Raw genomic sequence first — 20,654 nt, forward strand, 5'->3', positions numbered from 1 at the left:
CTCTCTCTTCTCTTACCCTGTCTCCTCTCTCTCCTCCTCACTTACCCTGTCTCCGTCTCTCTCTCTCCTCTCTTACCCTGTCTCCGTCTCTCTCTCTCCTCTCTTACCCTGTCTCCATCTCTCTCTCTCCTCACTTACCCTGTCTCCGTCTCTCTCTCTCCTCACTTACCCTGTCTCCGTCTCTCTCTCTCCTCTCTTACCCTGTCTCCCTCTCTCTCTCTCCTCTCTTACCCTGTCTCCGTATCTCTCTCTCCTCTCTTACCCTGTCTCCGTATCTCTCTCTCCTCTCTTACCCTGTCTCCGTATCTCTCTCTCCTCACTTTCCCTGTCTCCATCTCTCTCTCTCCTCACTTACCCTGTCTCCCTCTCTCTCTCTCTCTCCGCTCTTACCCTGTCTCTGTCTCTCTCCTCTCTTACCCTGTCTCCGTATCTCTCTCTCCTCTCTTAACCTGTCTCCATCTCTCTCTCTCCTCTCTTACCCTGTCTCCCTCTCTCTCTCTCCTCTCTTACCCTGTCTCCGTCTCTCTCTCTCCTCTCTTACCCTGTCTCCGTCTCCCTCTCTCCTCTCTTACCCTGTCTCCCTCTCTCCTCTCTTACCCTGTCTCCATCTCTCTCTCCTCACTTACCCTGTCTCATCTCTTTCTCTCCTCTCTTACCCTGTCTCCATCTCTCTCTCTCTCCTCACTTACCCTGTCTCATCTCTTTCTCTCCTCTCTTACCCTGTCTCATCTCTTTCTCTCCTCTCTTACCATGTCTCTCTCTACCCTGTCTCTCTCTCTCTCTCTCTCTCTCTCTCTCTCTACCTCTCTCTCTCTCTCTCTCTCTCTCTCTCTCTTACCCTGTCTACCCCTCTCTCTCTCTCCTCTCTTACCCTGTCTCCTTAACCTGTCTCCATCTCTCTCTCTCTCTACCCTGTCTCTCTCTCTCTCTTCTCCCTCTCTCTCTCTCTCTCTCTTCACTTACCCTGTCTCCCTCTCTCTCTCTCCTCTCTTACCCTGTCTCCCTCTCTCTCTCTCTCTCCCTCTCTCTCTCTCTCTTCTACCCTGTCTCTCTCTCTCTCTCCTCTCTTACCCTGTCTCCATCTCTCTCTCCTCACTTACCCTGTCTCCATCTCTCTCTCCTCACTTACCCTGTCTCCATCTCTCTCTCCTCACTTACCCTGTCTCCATCTCTCTCTCCTCACTTACCCTGTCTCCATCTCTCTCTCCTCACTTACCCTGTCTCATCTCTTTCTCTACTCACTTACCCTGTCTCCATCTCTCTCTCCTCTCTTACCCTGTCTCCCTCTCTCTCTCCTCTCTTACCCTGTCTCCTCTCTCTCCTCTCTTAACCTGTCTCCATCTCTCTCTCTCCTCTCTTACCCTGTCTCCCTCTCTCTCTCTTCACTTACCCTGTCTCCCTCTCTCTCTCTCCTCTCTTACCCTGTCTCCCTCTCTCTCTCTCCTCTCTTACCCTGTCTCCGTCTCTCTCTCTCCTCTCTTACCCTGTCTCCGTCTCTCTCTCCTCTCTTACCCTGTCTCCGTCTCTCTCTCTCCTCACTTACCCTGTCTCCGTCTCTCTCTCTCCTCACTTACCCTGTCTCCGTCTCTCTCTCCTCACTTACCCTGTCTCCGTCTCTCTCTCTTCACTTACCCTGTCTCCGTCTCTCTCTCTCCTCTCTTACCCTGTCTCCGTCTCTCTCTCTCTTCTCTTACCCTGTCTCCGTCTCTCTCTCTCCTCACTTACCCTGTCTCCGTCTCTCTCTCTCCTCTCTTACCCTGTCTCCGTCTCTCTCTCTCCTCTCTTACCCTGTCTCCATCTCTCTCTCTCCTCACTTACCCTGTCTCCGTCTCTCTCTCTTCTCACTTACCCTGTCTCCGTCTCTCTCTCTCCTCTCTTACCCTGTCTCCCTCTCTCTCTCTCCTCTCTTACCCTGTCTCCGTATCTCTCTCTCCTCTCTTACCCTGTCTCCGTATCTCTCTCTCCTCACTTTCCCTGTCTCCATCTCTCTCTCTCACTTAACCTGTCTCCATCTTTCTCTCCTCTCTTACCCTGTCTCTCTCTCTCTCCGCTCTTACCCTGTCTCTGTCTCTCTCCTCTCTTACCCTGTCTCCGTATCTCTCTCTCCTCTCTTAACCTGTCTCCATCTCTCTCTCTCCTCTCTTACCCTGTCTCCCTCTCTCCTCTCTTACCCTGTCTCCGTATCTCTCTCTCCTCTCTTACCCTGTCTCCCTCTCTCCTCTCTTACCCTGTCTCCTCTCTCCTCTCTTACCCTGTCTCCGTCTCTCTCTCCTCTCTTACCCTGTCTCCGTCTCTCTCTCTCCTCTCTTACCCTGTCTCCGTGTCTCTCTCTCCTCTCTTAACCCGTCTCTGTATCTCTCTCTCCTCTCTTACCCTGTCTCCGTATCACTCTCTCCTCACTTACCCTGTCTCCGTATCTCTCTCCTCTCTTACCCTGTCTCCGTCTCTCTCTCCTCTCTTACCCTGTCTCCGTCTCTCTCTCTCCTCACTTACCCTGTCTCCGTGTCTCTCTCCTCTCCTACCCTGTCTCCGTATCTCTCTCTCTCCTCACTTACCCTGTCTCCGTCTCTCTCCTCACTTACCCTGTCTCCATCTCTCTCTCCTCTCTTACCCTGTCTCCGTCTCTCTCCTCTCTTACCCTGTCTCCATCTCTCTCTCTCTTACCCTGTCTCCATCTCTCTCCTCTCTTACCCTGTCTCCATCTCTCTCCTCTCTTACCCTGTCTCCATCTCTCTCTCCTCTCTCACCCTGTCTCCGTCTCTCTCCTCTCTTAACCTGTCTCCGTCTCTCTCCTCTCTTACCCTGTCTCCGTCTCTCTCCTCTCTTACCCTGTCTCCGTCTCTCTCTCCTCTCTTACCCTGTCTCCGTCTCTCTCCTCTCTTACCCTGTCTCCATCTCTCTCTCCTCTCTTACCCTGTCTCCGTCTCTCTCCTCTCTTAACCTGTCTCCGTCTCTCTCCTCTCTTAACCTGTCTCCGTCTCTCTCCTCTCTTAACCTGTCTCCATCTTTCTCTCCTCACTTACCCTGTCTCCGTCTCTCTCCTCTCTTACCCTGTCTCCGTATCTCTCTCTCCTCACTTACCCTGTCTCCGTATCTCTCTCTCTCTCTTACCCTGTCCCTGTCTCTCTCTCCTCTCTTACCCTGTCTCCCTCTCTTACCCTGTCTCCCTCTCTCTCTCTCTCTCTCTCTCTCTCTCTTACCCTGTCTCTCTCTCTCTCTCTCTCTTCACTTACCCTGTCTCTCTCTCTCTCTCTCTTCACTTACCCTGTCTCTCTCTCTCTCTCTTACCCTGTCTCCGTCTCCCTCTCCTCTCTTAACCTGTCTCCATCTCTCTCTCTCTCTTACCCTGTCTCCATCTCTCTCTCTCTCTCTTACCCTGTCTCATCTCTTTCTCTCCTCTCTTACCCTGTCTCCATCTCTCTCTCCTCACTTACCCTGTCTCCACTCCTCCTCTACCCTGTCTCCATCTCTCTCTCCTCACTTACCCTGTCTCCATCTCTCTCTCCTCACTTACCCTGTCTCCATCTCTCTCTCCTCTTACCCTGTCTCATCTCTTTCTCTACTCACTTACCCTGTCTCCATCTCTCTCTCCTCTCTTACCCTGTCTCCCTCTCTCTCTCCTCTCTTACCCTGTCTCATCTCTTTCTCTCCTCTCTTACCCTGTCTCATCTCTTTCTCTCCTACTCTTACCCTGTCTCATCTCTTTCTCTCCTCTCTTACCCTGTCTCCATCTTTCTCTCCTCTCTTACCCTGTCTCCATCTTTCTCTCCTCTCTTACCCTGTCTCCATCTCTCTCTCCTCTCTTACCCTGTCTCCATCTTTCTCTCCTCTCTTACCCTGTCTCCATCTTTCTCTCCTCTCTTACCCTGTCTTCATCTCTCTCTCTCCTGTCTTACCCTGTCTCATCTCTTTCTCTCCTCTCTTACCCTGTCTCCATCTCTCTCTCCTCACTTACCCTGTCTCATCTCTTTCTCTCCTCTCTTACCCTGTCTCCATCTCTCTCTCCTCTTACCCTGTCTCATCTCTTTCTCTCCTCTCTTACCCTGTCTCATCTCTTTCTCTCCTCTCTTACCATGTCTCAACCTCTGTCTCTCTCTCTCTCTCTCTCTCTCTACTCTACCCTGTCTCTCTCTCTCTCTCTTACCCTGTCTCTCTCTCTCTCTCTCTTACCCTGTCTCTCCTCTCTCTCTCTCTTACCCTGTCTCTCTCTCTCTCTCTCTTACCCTGTCTTACTCTCTCTCTTACCCTGTCTCCCTCTCTCTCTCTTACCCTGTCTCCCTCTCTCTCTCTCTCTTACCCTGTCTCCTCTCTCTCTCCTCTCTTAACCTGTCTCCATCTCTCTCTCTCCTCTCTTACCCTGTCTCTCTCTCTCTCTCTTCACTTACCCTGTCTCCCTCTCTCTCTCTCCTCTCTTACCCTGTCTCCATCTCTCTCTCTCCTCTCTTACCCTGTCTCCATCTCTCTCTCTCCTCTCTTACCCTGTCTCATCTCTTTCTCTCCTCTCTTACCCTGTCTCCATCTCTCTCTCCTCACTTACCCTGTCTCCATCTCTCTCTCCTCACTTACCCTGTCTCCATCTCTCTCTCCTCACTTACCCTGTCTCCATCTCTCTCTCTCACTTACCCTGTCTCCCTCTCTCTCTCTCTTACCCTGTCTCCCTCTCTCTCTCCTCTCTTAACCTGTCTCCATCTCTCTCTCTCCTCTCTTAACCTGTCTCCATCTCTCTCTCTCCTCTCTTACCCTGTCTCCCTCTCTCTCTCTTCACTTACCCTGTCTCCCTCTCTCTCTCTCCTCTCTTACCCTGTCTCCCTCTCTCTCTCTCCTCTCTTACCCTGTCTCCGTCTCTCTCTCTCCTCTCTTACCCTGTCTCCGTCTCTCTCTCTCCTCTCTTACCCTGTCTCCGTCTCTCTCTCTCCTCACTTACCCTGTCTCCGTCTCTCTCTCTCCTCACTTACCCTGTCTCCGTCTCTCTCTCCTCTCTTACCCTGTCTCCGTCTCTCTCTCTCTTCACTTACCCTGTCTCCGTCTCTCTCTCTCCTCTCTTACCCTGTCTCCGTCTCTCTCTCTCTTCTCTTACCCTGTCTCCGTCTCTCTCTCTCCTCACTTACCCTGTCTCCGTCTCTCTCTCTCCTCTCTTACCCTGTCTCCGTCTCTCTCTCTCCTCTCTTACCCTGTCTCCATCTCTCTCTCTCCTCACTTACCCTGTCTCCGTCTCTCTCTCCTCACTTACCCTGTCTCCGTCTCTCTCTCTCCTCTCTTACCCTGTCTCCCTCTCTCTCTCTCCTCTCACCCTGTCTCCGTATCTCTCTCTCCTCTCTTACCCTGTCTCCGTATCTCTCTCTCCTCTCTTACCCTGTCTCCGTATCTCTCTCTCCTCACTTTCCCTGTCTCCATCTCTCTCTCTCCTCACTTACCCTGTCTCCCTCTCTCTCTCTCTCTCCGCTCTTACCCTGTCTCTGTCTCTCTCCTCTCTTACCCTGTCTCCGTATCTCTCTCTCCTCTCTTAACCTGTCTCCATCTCTCTCTCTCCTCTCTTACCCTGTCTCCCTCTCTCTCTCTCCTCTCTTACCCTGTCTCCGTCTCTCTCTCTCCTCTCTTACCCTGTCTCCGTCTCCCTCTCTCCTCTCTTACCCTGTCTCCCTCTCTCCTCTCTTACCCTGTCTCCATCTCTCTCTCCTCTTACCCTGTCTCATCTCTTTCTCTCCTCTCTTACCCTGTCTCCATCTCTCTCTCTCCTCACTTACCCTGTCTCATCTCTTTCTCTCCTCTCTTACCCTGTCTCATCTCTTTCTCTCCTCTCTTACCATGTCTCAATCTCTCTCTCTCTCTCTCTCTCTCTCTCTCTCTCTCTCCTGTCTCTCTCTCTCTCTCTCTCTCTCTCTCTCTTACCCTGTCTCTCTCTCTCTCTCTCTCTTACCCTGTCTCCCTCTCTCTCTCTCTCTTACCCTGTCTCCCTCTCTCTCTCTCCTCTCTTACCCTGTCTCCCTCTCTCTCTCCTCTCTTAACCTGTCTCCATCTCTCTCTCTCCTCTCTTACCCTGTCTCCCTCTCTCTCTCTCTCCCTCTCTCTCTCTCTCTTCACTTACCCTGTCTCCCTCTCTCTCTCTCCTCTCTTACCCTGTCTCCCTCTCTCTCTCTCTCTCCCTCTCTCTCTCTCTCTTCACTTACCCTGTCTCCCTCTCTCTCTCTCCTCTCTTACCCTGTCTCCATCTCTCTCTCTCCTCACTTACCCTGTCTCCATCTCTCTCTCCTCACTTACCCTGTCTCCATCTCTCTCTCCTCACTTACCCTGTCTCCATCTCTCTCTCCTCACTTACCCTGTCTCCATCTCTCTCTCCTCACTTACCCTGTCTCATCTCTTTCTCTACTCACTTACCCTGTCTCCATCTCTCTCTCCTCTCTTACCCTGTCTCCCTCTCTCTCTCCTCTCTTACCCTGTCTCCCTCTCTCTCTCCTCTCTTAACCTGTCTCCATCTCTCTCTCTCCTCTCTTACCCTGTCTCCCTCTCTCTCTCTTCACTTACCCTGTCTCCCTCTCTCTCTCTCCTCTCTTACCCTGTCTCCCTCTCTCTCTCTCCTCTCTTACCCTGTCTCCGTCTCTCTCTCTCCTCTCTTACCCTGTCTCCGTCTCTCTCTCTCCTCACTTACCCTGTCTCCGTCTCTCTCTCTCCTCACTTACCCTGTCTCCGTCTCTCTCTCCTCACTTACCCTGTCTCCGTCTCTCTCTCTCTTCACTTACCCTGTCTCCGTCTCTCTCTCTCCTCTCTTACCCTGTCTCCATCTCTCTCTCTCTTCTCTTACCCTGTCTCCGTCTCTCTCTCTCCTCACTTACCCTGTCTCCGTCTCTCTCCTCCTCTCACCCTGTCTCCGTCTCTCTCTCTCCTCTCTTACCCTGTCTCCATCTCTCTCTCTCCTCACTTACCCTGTCTCCGTCTCTCTCTCTTCTCACTTACCCTGTCTCCGTCTCTCTCTCTCCTCTCTTACCCTGTCTCCCTCTCTCTCTCTCCTCTCTTACCCTGTCTCCGTATCTCTCTCTCTCTCTTACCCTGTCTCCGTATCTCTCTCTCCTCACTTTCCCTGTCTCCATCTCTCTCTCCTCACTTAACCTGTCTCCATCTTTCTCTCCTCTCTTACCCTGTCTCCCTCTCTCTCTCTCTCTCCGCTCTTACCCTGTCTCTGTCTCTCTCCTCTCTTACCCTGTCTCCGTATCTCTCTCTCCTCTCTTAACCTGTCTCCATCTCTCTCTCTCCTCTCTTACCCTGTCTCCCTCTCTCCTCTCTTACCCTGTCTCCGTATCTCTCTCTCCTCTCTTACCCTGTCTCCCTCTCTCCTCTCTTACCCTGTCTCCCTCTCTCCTCTCTTACCCTGTCTCCGTCTCTCTCTCCTCTCTTACCCTGTCTCCGTCTCTCTCTCTCCTCTCTTACCCTGTCTCCGTGTCTCTCTCTCCTCTCTTAACCCGTCTCTGTATCTCTCTCTCCTCTCTTACCCTGTCTCCGTATCACTCTCTCCTCACTTACCCTGTCTCCGTATCTCTCTCTCCTCTCTTACCCTGTCTCCGTCTCTCTCTCCTCTCTTACCCTGTCTCCGTCTCTCTCTCTCCTCACTTACCCTGTCTCCGTGTCTCTCTCCTCTCCTACCCTGTCTCCGTATCTCTCTACTCCTCACTTACCCTGTCTCCGTCTCTCTCCTCACTTACCCTGTCTCCATCTCTCTCTCCTCTCTTACCCTGTCTCCGTCTCTCTCCTCTCTTACCCTGTCTCCATCTCTCTCCTCTCTTACCCTGTCTCCATCTCTCTCCTCTCTTACCCTGTCTCCATCTCTCTCCTCTCTTACCCTGTCTCCATCTCTCTCTCCTCTCTCACCCTGTCTCCGTCTCTCTCCTCTCTTAACCTGTCTCCGTCTCTCTCCTCTCTTACCCTGTCTCCGTCTCTCTCTCTCTTACCCTGTCTCCGTCTCTCTCTCCTCTCTTACCCTGTCTCCGTCTCTCTTACCCTGTCTCCATCTCTCTCTCCTCTCTTACCCTGTCTCCGTCTCTCTCCTCTCTTAATCTCCTCTCTCTCCTCTCTTAACCTGTCTCCGTCTCTCTCCTCTCTTAACCTGTCTCCATCTTTCTCTCCTCACTTACCCTGTCTCCGTCTCTCTCCTCTCTTACCCTGTCTCCGTATCTCTCTCTCCTCACTTACCCTGTCTCCGTATCTCTCTCTCCTCTCTTACCCTGTCTCCTCTCTCTCTCTCTCCTCTCTTACCCTGTCTCCCTCTCTCTCTCCTCTCTTACCCTGTCTCCCTCTCTCTCTCTCTCTCTCTCTCCTCACTTACCCTGTCTGTCTCTCCTCACTTACCCTGTCTCCATCTCTCTCTCCTCACTTACCCTGTCTCATCTCTTTCTCTACTCACTTACCCTGTCTCCATCTCTCTCTCCTCTCTTACCCTGTCTCCCTCTCTCTCTCCTCTCTTACCCTGTCTCCCCTCTCTCTCTCCTCTCTTAACCTGTCTCCATCTCTCTCTCTCCTCTCTTACCCTGTCTCCCTCTCTCTCTCTCTCTCTTCACTTACCCTGTCTCCCTCTCTCTCTCTCCTCTCTTACCCTGTCTCCCTCTCTCTCTCCTCTCTTACCCTGTCTCCGTCTCTCTCTCTCCTCTCTTACCCTGTCTCCGTCTCTCTCTCTCCTCTCTTACCCTGTCTCCGTCTCTCTCTCTCCTCACTTACCCTGTCTCCGTCTCTCTCTCCTCTCTTACCCTGTCTCCGTCTCTCTCTCTCCTCACTTACCCTGTCTCCGTGTCTCTCTCCTCTCCTACCCTGTCTCCGTATCTCTCTCTCCTCTCTTACCCTGTCTCCCTCTCTCTCTCTCCTCTCTTACCCTGTCTCCCTCTCTCTCTCTCCTCTCTTACCCTGTCTCCGTCTCTCTCCTCACTTACCCTGTCTCCGTCTCTCTCCTCACTTACCCTGTCTCATCTCTTTCTCTCCTCTCTTACCCTGTCTCCATCTCTCTCTCCTCACTTACCCTGTCTCATCTCTTTCTCTCCTCTCTTACCCTGTCTCCATCTCTCTCTCTCTCCTCACTTACCCTGTCTCATCTCTTTCTCTCCTCTCTTACCCTGTCTCATCTCTTTCTCTCCTCTCTTACCATGTCTCAATCTCTCTCTCTCTCTCTCTCTCTCTCTCTCTCTCTCTCTCTCTCTCTCTCTCTCTCTCTCTCTCTCTCTCTCTCTCCCTCTCTCTCTCTTACCCTGTCTCTCTCTCTCTCTCTCTTACCCTGTCTCTCTCTCTCTCTCTCTCTTACCCTGTCTCTCTCTCTCTCTCTCTCTTACCCTGTCTCCTCTCTCTCTCTCTTACCCTGTCTCCCTCTCTCTCTCTCTTACCCTGTCTCCTGTCTCTCTCTCTCTCTCTTACCCTGTCTCCCTCTCTCTCTTCTCTTAACCTGTCTCCATCTCTCTCTCCTCTCTTACCCTGTCTCTCTCTCTCTCCTCTTCACTTACCCTGTCTCCCTCTCTCTCTCTCCTCTCTTACCCTGTCTCCATCTCTCTCTCTCCTCTCTTACCCTGTCTCCATCTCTCTCTCTCCTCTCTTACCCTGTCTCATCTCTTTCTCTCCTCTCTTACCCTGTCTCCATCTCTCTCTCCTCACTTACCCTGTCTCCATCTCTCTCTCCTCACTTACCCTGTCTCCATCTCTCTCTCCTCACTTACCCTGTCTCCATCTCTCTCTCCTCACTTACCCTGTCTCCCTCTCTCTCTCCTCTCTTACCCTGTCTCCCTCTCTCTCTCCTCTCTTAACCTGTCTCCATCTCTCTCTCTCCTCTCTTAACCTGTCTCCATCTCTCTCTCTCCTCTCTTACCCTGTCTCCCTCTCTCTCTCTTCACTTACCCTGTCTCCCTCTCTCTCTCCTCTCTTACCCTGTCTCCCTCTCTCTCTCTCTTACCCTGTCTCCGTCTCTCTCTCTCCTCTCTTACCCTGTCTCCGTCTCTCTCTCTCCTCTCTTACCCTGTCTCCGTCTCTCTCTCTCCTCACTTACCCTGTCTCCGTCTCTCTCTCTCCTCACTTACCCTGTCTCCGTCTCTCTCTCCTCTCTTACCCTGTCTCCGTCTCTCTCTCTCTTCACTTACCCTGTCTCCGTCTCTCTCTCCTCTCTTACCCTGTCTCCGTCTCTCTCTCTCTTCTCTTACCCTGTCTCCGTCTCTCTCTCTCCTCACTTACCCTGTCTCCGTCTCTCTCTCTCCTCTCTTACCCTGTCTCCGTCTCTCTCTCTCCTCTCTTACCCTGTCTCCATCTCTCTCTCTCCTCACTTACCCTGTCTCCGTCTCTCTCTCTCCTCACTTACCCTGTCTCCGTCTCTCTCTCTCTCCTCTCTTACCCTGTCTCCCTCTCTCTCTCTCCTCTCTTACCCTGTCTCCGTATCTCTCTCTCCTCTCTTACCCTGTCTCCGTATCTCTCTCTCCTCTCTTACCCTGTCTCCGTATCTCTCTCTCCTCACTTTCCCTGTCTCCATCTCTCTCTCTCCTCACTTACCCTGTCTCCCTCTCTCTCTCTCTCTCCGCTCTTACCCTGTCTCTGTCTCTCTCCTCTCTTACCCTGTCTCCGTATCTCTCTCTCCTCTCTTAACCTGTCTCCATCTCTCTCTCTCCTCTCTTACCCTGTCTCCCTCTCTCTCTCTCCTCTCTTACCCTGTCTCCGTCTCTCTCTCTCCTCTCTTACCCTGTCTCCGTCTCCCTCTCTCCTCTCTTACCCTGTCTCCCTCTCTCCTCTCTTACCCTGTCTCCATCTCTCTCTCCTCACTTACCCTGTCTCATCTCTTTCTCTCCTCTCTTACCCTGTCTCCATCTCTCTCTCTCTCCTCACTTACCCTGTCTCATCTCTTTCTCTCCTCTCTTACCCTGTCTCATCTCTTTCTCTCCTCTCTTACCATGTCTCAATCTCTCTCTCTCTCTCTCTCTCTCTCTCTCTCTCTCTCTCTCTCTCTCTCTCTCTCTCTCTCTCTCTCTCCCTCTCTCTCTCTCTCTCTTACCCTGTCTCCTCTCTCTCTCTCCTCTCTTACCCTGTCTCCCTCTCTCTCTCTCCTCTCTTAACCTGTCTCCATCTCTCTCTCTCCTCTCTTAACCTGTCTCCATCTCTCTCTCTCCTCTCTTACCCTGTCTCCCTCTCTCTCTCTCTCTCCCTCTCTCTCTCTCTCTTCACTTACCCTGTCTCCCTCTCTCTCTCTCCTCTCTTACCCTGTCTCCATCTCTCTCTCTCCTCTCTTACCCTGTCTCCATCTCTTTCTCTCCTCTCTTACCCTGTCTCCATCTCTCTCTCCTCACTTACCCTGTCTCCATCTCTCTCTCCTCACTTACCCTGTCTCCATCTCTCTCTCCTCACTTACCCTGTCTCCATCTCTCTCTCCTCACTTACCCTGTCTCCATCTCTCTCTCCTCACTTACCCTGTCTCCATCTCTCTCTCCTCACTTACCCTGTCTCCATCTCTCTCTACTCACTTACCCTGTCTCCATCTCTCTCTCCTCTCTTACCCTGTCTCCCTCTCTCCTCTCTTACCCTGTCTCCCTCTCTCTCTCCTCTCTTAACCTGTCTCCCTCTCTCTCTCCTCTCTTACCCTGTCTCCCTCTCTCTCTCTTCACTTACCCTGTCTCTCCTCTCTCTCTCTCCTGTCTTACCCTCTCTCCTCTCTTCCCTGTCTCTCTCTCTCTTCCTCTCTTCCCTGTCTCTCTCTCTCCTCTCTTACCCTGTCTCCGTCTCTCTCTCTCCTCACTTACCCTGTCTCCGTCTCTCTCTCTCCTCACTTACCCTGTCTCCGTCTCTCTCTCCTCTCTTACCCTGTCTCCGTCTCTCTCTCTCTTCACTTACCCTGTCTCCGTCTCTCTCTCTCCTCTCTTACCCTGTCTCCGTCTCTCTCTCTCTTCTCTTACCCTGTCTCCGTCTCTCTCTCTCTCCTCTTACCCTGTCTCCGTCTCTCTCTCTCCTCTCTTACCCTGTCTCCGTCTCTCTCTCTCCTCTCTTACCCTGTCTCCGTCTCTCTCTCTCCTCACTTACCCTGTCTCCGTCTCTCTCTCTTCTCACTTACCCTGTCTCCGTCTCTCTCTCTCCTCTCTTACCCTGTCTCCCTCTCTCTCTCTCCTCTCTTACCCTGTCTCCGTATCTCTCTCTCCTCTCTTACCCTGTCTCCGTATCTCTCTCTCCTCACTTTCCCTGTCTCCATCTCTCTCTCTCCTCACTTAACCTGTCTCCATCTTTCTCTCCTCTCTTACCCTGTCTCCCTCTCTCTCTCTCTCTCCGCTCTTACCCTGTCTCTGTCTCTCTCCTCTCTTACCCTGTCTCCGTATCTCTCTCTCCTCTCTTAACCTGTCTCCATCTCTCTCTCTCCTCTCTTACCCTGTCTCCCTCTCTCCTCTCTTACCCTGTCTCCGTATCTCTCTCTCCTCTCTTACCCTGTCTCCCTCTCTCCTCTCTTACCCTGTCTCCCTCTCTCCTCTCTTACCCTGTCTCCGTCTCTCTCTCCTCTCTTACCCTGTCTCCGTCTCTCTCTCTCCTCTCTTACCCTGTCTCCGTGTCTCTCTCTCCTCTCTTAACCCGTCTCTGTATCTCTCTCTCCTCTCTTACCCTGTCTCCGTATCACTCTCTCCTCACTTACCCTGTCTCCGTATCTCTCTCTCCTCTCTTACCCTGTCTCCGTCTCTCTCTCCTCTCTTACCCTGTCTCCGTCTCTCTCTCTCCTCACTTACCCTGTCTCCGTGTCTCTCTCCTCTCCTACCCTGTCTCCGTATCTCTCTCTCTCCTCACTTACCCTGTCTCCGTCTCTCTCCTCACTTACCCTGTCTCCATCTCTCTCTCCTCTCTTACCCTGTCTCCGTCTCTCTCCTCTCTTACCCTGTCTCCATCTCTCTCCTCTCTTACCCTGTCTCCATCTCTCTCCTCTCTTACCCTGTCTCCATCTCTCTCCTCTCTTACCCTGTCTCCATCTCTCTCTCCTCTCTCACCCTGTCTCCGTCTCTCTCCTCTCTTAACCTGTCTCCGTCTCTCTCCTCTCTTACCCTGTCTCCGTCTCTCTCCTCTCTTACCCTGTCTCCGTCTCTCTCTCCTCTCTTACCCTGTCTCCGTCTCTCTCCTCTCTTACCCTGTCTCCATCTCTCTCTCCTCTCTTACCCTGTCTCCGTCTCTCTCCTCTCTTAACCTGTCTCCGTCTCTCTCCTCTCTTAACCTGTCTCCGTCTCTCTCCTCTCTTAACCTGTCTCCATCTTTCTCTCCTCACTTACCCTGTCTCCGTCTCTCTCCTCTCTTACCCTGTCTCCGTATCTCTCTCTCCTCACTTACCCTGTCTCCGTATCTCTCTCTCCTCTCTTACCCTGTCTCCCTCTCTCTCTCTCCTCTCTTACCCTGTCTCCCTCTCTCTCTCTCCTCTCTTACCCTGTCTCCCCTCTCTCTCTCTCTCTCTCTCTCTCCTCACTTACCCTGTCTCCGTCTCTCTCCTCACTTACCCTGTCTCCATCTCTCTCTCCTCACTTACCCTGTCTCATCTCTTTCTCTACTCACTTACCCTGTCTCCATCTCTCTCTCCTCTCTTACCCTGTCTCCCTCTCTCTCTCCTCTCTTACCCTGTCTCCCTCTCTCTCTCCTCTCTTAACCTGTCTCCATCTCTCTCTCTCCTCTCTTACCCTGTCTCCCTCTCTCTCTCTCTCTCTCTTCACTTACCCTGTCTCCCTCTCTCTCTCTCCTCTCTTACCCTGTCTCCCTCTCTCTCTCCTCTCTTACCCTGTCTCCGTCTCTCTCTCTCCTCTCTTACCCTGTCTCCGTCTCTCTCTCTCCTCTCTTACCCTGTCTCCGTCTCTCTCTCTCCTCACTTACCCTGTCTCCGTCTCTCTCTCCTCTCTTACCCTGTCTCCGTCTCTCTCTCTCCTCACTTACCCTGTCTCCGTGTCTCTCTCCTCTCCTACCCTGTCTCCGTATCTCTCTCTCCTCTCTTACCCTGTCTCCCTCTCTCTCTCTCCTCTCTTACCCTGTCTCCCTCTCTCTCTCTCCTCTCTTACCCTGTCTCCGTCTCTCTCCTCACTTACCCTGTCTCCGTCTCTCTCCTCACTTACCCTGTCTCCATCTCTCTCTCCTCTCTTACCCTGTCTCCGTCTCTCTCCTCTCTTACCCTGTCTCCATCTCTCTCCTCTCTTACCCTGTCTCCATCTCTCTCCTCTCTTACCCTGTCTCCATCTCTCTCCTCTCTTACCCTGTCTCCATCTCTCTCTCCTCTCTCACCCTGTCTCCGTCTCTCTCCTCTCTTAACCTGTCTCCGTCTCTCTCCTCTCTTACCCTGTCTCCGTCTCTCTCCTCTCTTACCCTGTCTCCGTCTCTCTCTCCTCTCTTACCCTGTCTCCGTCTCTCTCCTCTCTTACCCTGTCTCCATCTCTCTCTCCTCTCTTACCCTGTCTCCGTCTCTCTCCTCTCTTAACCTGTCTCCGTCTCTCTCCTCTCTTAACCTGTCTCCGTCTCTCTCCTCTCTTAACCTGTCTCCGTATCTCTCTCTCCTCTCTTACCCTGTCTCCCTCTCTCTCTCTCCTCTCTTACCCTGTCTCCCTCTCTCTCTCTCCTCTCTTACCCTGTCTCCCTCTCTCTCTCTCTCTCTCCTCACTTACCCTGTCTCCGTCTCTCTCCTCACTTACCCTGTCTCCGTATCTCTCTCTCCTCTCTTACCCTGTCTCCCTCTCTCTCTCTCCTGTCTTACTCTGTCTCCGTCTCTCTCTGTTTCTCTCTCTCTCTCTGTTTCTCTCTCTCTCTCTCTCTCTGTTTCTCTCTCCTCACTTACCCTGTCTCCATCTCTCTCTCCTCACTTACCCTGTCTCCGTATCTCTCTCTCCTCTCTTACCCTGTCTCCCTCTCTCTCTCTCCTCTCTTACCCTGTCTCCCTCTCTCTCTCTCTCTCCTCACTTACCCTGTCTCTGTCTCTCTCCTTACTTACCCTGTCTCTGTATCTCTCTCTCCTCTCTTACCCTGTCTCTCTCTCTCTCTCTCCTCTCTTACCCTGTCTCTCTCTCTCTCTCTCCTCTCGTACCCTGTCTCTCTCCCTCTCTCTCTCCTCGCTTACTCTCTCTCTCTCTCTCTCTCTCTCTCTCTCTCTCTCTCTCTCTCTCTCTCTCTCTCTCTCTCTCTCTCTCTCCTCTCTTACCCTCTCTCTCTCTCCCTCTCTCTCTCCTCTCTTACCCTGTCTCCATCTGTCTTCCAGTTTCTCCACTCTCTTTCTCTTCTCAGTACCCATCTCTCTCTCTCACACTCTTTTATTTCATCTTCATCATCCCCCTCTCCCAGTTTCTCCACTCCTCCATCTATTTCTGTAACCTGACGCTGTCTCCCCTCATTCTCTATCTCTCTATGTGGTTATACAGTGCGCATGTGGGTTTAATTAGGGGTTGCCTAGACCTAGAGAAAGCTTTTCAGCATAGAGTAGAGTTCCACTCCCACTCTGAACCCAATACCACAGGATTCCTGCCTGCTTAGACCTGTCTAAGATCTCACTTCTCAATTGAAATAGCACAGTTCTCTCAGGGGTGATATTGTCTGGTGTGATTTTGTTGATTGGCGCCATCTTTTCTCTTCCTCTTTCCATCTATTTTCATTTCCCTCCCTCCTGCTCTCTTCCACAGTATCCATGGTACCCTCCAGTGTGGCAGTGAGCTCCAGAACAGTGACCAGCCTGTATGAGAGATCAGCAGCCTGCTGTGTTGGAACTGTGACTGTCTCCAACCACCAGTGACCAGCCTGTATGAGAGATCAGCAGCCTGCTGTGTTGGAGCTGTGACTGTCTCCAACCACCAGTGACCAGCCTGTATGAGAGATCAGCAGCCTGCTGTGTTGGAACTGTGACTGTCTCCAACCACCAGTGACCAGCCTGTATGAGAGATCAGCAGCCTGCTGTGTTGGAACTGTGACTGTCTCCAACCACCAGTGACCAGCCTGTATGAGAGATCAGCAGCCTGCTGTGTTGGAACTGTGACTGTCTCCAACCACCAGTGACAGAGACGAATGGCAGTGAGTAGAACAAATCCTCGTCCAAAAACATAAGGATCCCGAGGACAAGAAAGACGGCACCTCGTTAGACACTTGTTTTTCTTTCTGAGCATGTAGCTGCCATGTTTCCACATTAGAATCCAGCCATCATCAGAGCAGGATGCATGACAGTGTCAGGAGCACTGGGCATGGAGAGGGCAGCTCCGCACGATCAACTAAGTTACAGAAGAACCCGAAGCAGGGGTACCGTAAACTTGGCGTGGCTAGTGGGTCAGGGTCAAAGTCGGCCGGGACAGGGTCAGGGGGTAAAACCTTGTCTATGGAGAACATCCAGTCCCTGAACGCAGCCTACGCCACCTCCGGCCCCATGTACCTAAGTGACCGCAATGCCTTGGCCTCCTCCGGTGGCTACCCTAAAGGAACCATGACTCTGGGCAGAGCCACCAGCAGAACCTCCTACACGGGCCGGACCACAGCCTTGGGCAGCAGCCCCAACATCACCACCACATCAGACAGCCAGGGCTATGGGGACCAGAGCCACACCCAGCACCTCCAGGCAGGGGGGCCCTCAGGGCTGCTGAGGCAGGCTGGACGGGGTGGAGAAGGAGGGGGAGAAGACATCCAGGTTCAGCTCAGGGAGCTGCAGAGAGAGAATGAACTGCTGAGAAGAGAGATGGATGGAGAGAGGGATGGGAGAGAAGGGAGGATGAGCTCATCTGTCAACAGAAAGAACTTCTGGAGCCCGGAGGTGAAAAGTCGAGACAGAGGGATGAGGAAAGAGGAGGGAACCCTTACATCCATCCTGAAGGAACAGAAGTGGGCATCTCCAGAGGAGGACCAGGTGAGAATAACTGGGGGAGGGAGGCTTGATGAAGGCCCACGATGGTCTTAACATGGGGACAAAGCATCCACACCGTCTGCCTGGAGGTTTCTTTGTAGAAAGGAATAATGTATCCCAATGGGTTTCTGGGTGTTTTTTAGACAGACATACACTACCGTGCAAAAGTTTGGGGTCACTTAGAAATGTCCTTGTTTTTGAAAGAAAAGCCTAAACAAATCCCCATAAAATAATATCAAATTGATCAGAAATACAGTGTAGACATTGTTAATGTTATAAATGACTATTGTATCTGGAAATGGCAGATTTTTCTTTTTAATGAAATATCTACATAGGTGTACAGAGGCCCATTATCAGCAACCATCACTCCTGTGTTCCAATAGCAGGTTGTGTTAGCTAATCCAAGTTTATCATTTTAAAAGCCTAATTGATCATTAGAAAATCCTTTTGCAATTATGTTAGCACAGCTGAAACTGTTCTGATTAAAGAAGCACGTTGAGACTGGTGTTTTGCGGGTACTATTTAATGAAGCTGCCAGTTGAGGACTTGTGAGGCGTCTGTTTCTCAAACTAGACACTGTAATGTCCTCTTGCTCATTTGTGCACCTGGGCCTCCCACTCCTCTTTCTATTCTGGTTAGAGACAGTTTGCTCTGTTATGTGAAGGGAGTAGTACACAGCCTTGTACGAGATCTTCAGTTTCTTGGCAATTTCTCGCATGGAATTTCCTTCATTTCTCAGAACATGAATAGACTGATGAGTTTCAGAAGAAAGTTATTTGTTTCTGGCCATTTTGAGCCTGTAATCGGACCCATAAATGCTGATGCTCCAGATACTCAACTAGTCTAACTGGCCTGTTTTATTGCTTCTTTAATCCGAACAATAGTTTTCAGCTGTGTTAACATAATTGCAAAAGGCTTTTCTAATGACAAATTAGTCTTTTAAAATTACTTGGATTAGCTAACAACCTGCTATTGGAACACAGGAGTGATGGTTGCTGATAATGGGCCTCTGTACGCCTATGTAGATATTCCATAACAAATCAGCTGTTTCCAGCTACAATAGTCATTTACAACATTAACAATGTCTACACTGTATTTCTGATCAATTTAATGTTATTTTAAAGGACTTTTTTTTGTGCTTTTCATTCAAAATCAAGGACATTTCTAAGTGACCCCAAACTTTTGAACGGTAGTGTACATAAAGACCGTGTGGTAGACACGGCACTCTCACTGTTACCATGGGAACATGTCCATCGGCTGGCATTCTAGCAGCTATAAAAGTCAGTTCTTCTGTGAAGTTAGAATGAATGGGAGGAGAGGCTCTATAGACTGCTCTCTGGTCTGTCTTCTCTCCCTTTCACTCTGTCCTTCTCACAGAGGTGTGTTTTATGAGGCTTAGCTTCTTCTCCCTCACACAGCTGTAAACCAGACAGACAGTCAGACACACACACACACACACACTGTTTTTACTCATCTCACTCAGACGAAGAACAGAGAAACATTGAGTCCACAGGGCGGTGAAACTTTTTGTATTTTCATTAGTAGTGACTGAATACAGACAGCTTCCTTTGTGGTTGGATGGAGCATATGGAGAATATCTTCACTTACTGTACATTGATAATAACTACTCTGATGCCATCGATAGCACATACTGTACACCGTAGCCTGCACATTATCCTGATGACCTGTCCTTACATAACCTGAGAGGGGTGGGGGTGAGGGGTCAGGGGGACTGAGGGTGAGATCTTTCTTTGTATTATTGTGGTTCTTTGTAAAGTCTTTAGGGTGGATGGATACCACTAGGCATGATCCAAACATCATCAGTGTTTGTATTCAGAACACAGCTGTGTGTAGGGTAAAAGGGATACCTAGTCAGTTGTACAACTGATTGCATTCAACTGAAATGAGTCTTCGCATTCAGCCCAACGCCTCTGAATCAGAGAGGTGCTGCCTTAATCCACACCCACGTCCTGGCGCCCGGGGAACAAATCAAATCAAATCAAATTGTATTTGTCACATACACATGGTTAGCAGATGTTAATGCGAGTGTAGCGAAATGCTTGTGGGTTAACTGCTTTGCTCAGGGGCAGAGCGACAGATTTTCACCTTGTCAACTCGGGATTAGATTCAGCAACCTTTCGGGTACTGGTCCAACGCTCTAACCTGCCAGGCTACCTGTTAACTATGATGACAGATTACATAGCTGTTCTTTAGCAGACCTGAGAGATATCAGTAGACAGGAATATGGGTGATATTGAGGTTTTGTTGTTCTGCAATAAAGTGGACGAACATGTATATCCTACCAACGGGACATTAAAAACTGTAATATGTTGTGGCTGAACGACGACATGAATAACATACAGCTGGTGGGTTACACACTGTATCGGCAGGATAGAACAGCAGCCTCTGTTGAGACAAAGGGTGGCGGTCTATGTATATTTGTAAACAACAGCTGGTGCACGATATCTAAGGAAGTCTCAAGGTTTTACTTGCCTGAGGTAGAGTATCTCATGATAAGCTGTAGACCACACTATCTACCTAGAGAGTTTTCATCTATGTTCTTCGTAGCTGTCTATTTACCATCACAAACCAATTCAATGACCTGTATACGGCCAATCAACAAACAGGGAAATGCTCACCCAGAGGCGGCGCTCCTAGTGGTCGGGGAATTTAATGCAGGGAAACTTCAATCCGTTTGACCTCATTTCTACCAGCATGGTAAATGAGCAACCAGAGGAAAACAAACTGTAGACCACCTTCACTCCACACACAGAGACACATACAAAGCTCTCCCTCGCCCTCCATTTGGCAATTCTGACCTCCTGATTCCTGCTTACAAGCAAAAACTAAAGCCGGAAGCAGCAGTGACTCGGTCAAAAAAGTGGTCAGTTGAAGCAGATGTTAAGCTACAGGACTGTTTTGCACAGACTGGGATATGTTCCGGGATTCTTCTGATGGCATTGAGAAGAACACCACATCAGTCACTGGCTTCATCAATAAGTGCATCGATGCACTTTGTGTGTGTGTGTGTGTGTGTGTACTCTGTGTGTGTGTGTTGGTTCTGCTCCAGTTTTCAGTGTCAGCTGTACGTTCTAACATCACCCCGTTGCAGTGTGTCAGTGTGTCAGTGTGTCAGTGTGTCTGTGTGTCAGTGTGTCTGTGTGTCTGTGTGTCTGTGTGTCTGTGTGTCAGTGTGTCAGTGTGTCAGTGTGTCTGTGTGTCAGTGTGTCAGTGTGTCAGTGTGTCTGTGTGTCTGTGTGTCTGTGTGTCTGTGTGTCTGTGTGTCTGTGTGTCAGTGTGTCAGTGTGTCTGTGTGTCTGTGTGTCTGTGTGTTGTTCTATGATGGGAGAAGTGTTCCAAATGACGTTCAGACAGTTTGAGCTTCCTGCATAGTTGAACGTATTTATTTTGTTCATCATTCTTGTAGGCTTTGTATTTGATAGCTATTTTGTATGTGTTAAAGTGAATGTTTTTGTATTTGTGTGAAAACTGTGTGTGTGCAGGTCTGTAACAAGTAGCTGTTGTTGCCATGGCTCCTTTTTAACCCAGTAAAGCTATGATGTGACAGTTTGAACTCAGTAAAGTAAGGGTTGTTAAGTTCACCTGACCCTTGTGCCCACAGAGCCATCATCCTTCCTGCTAGAGTGGTGTCACCCTGTCTGGCCCTGTGTTCTATCTTTATGAGTGGAAGTGTCACCATCTACTGGAGTGTGTTGGCATTGCATTTATGTGTGAATAATGACAGAGAGTCAATCAACTCTGAAATGCTATAGTTGAGTATTGAAGATATACAGATCCTTGCCTTTGATTATAAATGTAATGATTGTATACTTTAGCTAAA

At 50.6% G+C, this 20,654-nt stretch overlaps 1 protein-coding gene across 5 annotated transcripts in view; it reads left to right on the forward strand.

The window, feature by feature from the left end:
* LOC124045576 (ERC protein 2-like) overlaps window positions 1-20,654 on the forward strand; it is a 629,643-nt gene that overhangs the window by 7,863 nt on the left and 601,126 nt on the right. For all 5 annotated transcript variants that reach the window (XM_046364959.1, XM_046364957.1, XM_046364960.1 and 2 more), the window contains exon 2: window positions 15,612-16,816. In XM_046364959.1, coding sequence (XP_046220915.1) covers window positions 16,136-16,816 — 681 coding nt within the window. In that variant the 5' untranslated portion in view covers window positions 15,612-16,135. The remainder of the gene's footprint in view (window positions 1-15,611; window positions 16,817-20,654) is intronic.

Source organism: Oncorhynchus gorbuscha, linkage group LG10 (assembly GCF_021184085.1).
Source record: "Oncorhynchus gorbuscha isolate QuinsamMale2020 ecotype Even-year linkage group LG10, OgorEven_v1.0, whole genome shotgun sequence".
In the NCBI taxonomy this organism is placed as follows: domain Eukaryota; kingdom Metazoa; phylum Chordata; class Actinopteri; order Salmoniformes; family Salmonidae; genus Oncorhynchus; species Oncorhynchus gorbuscha.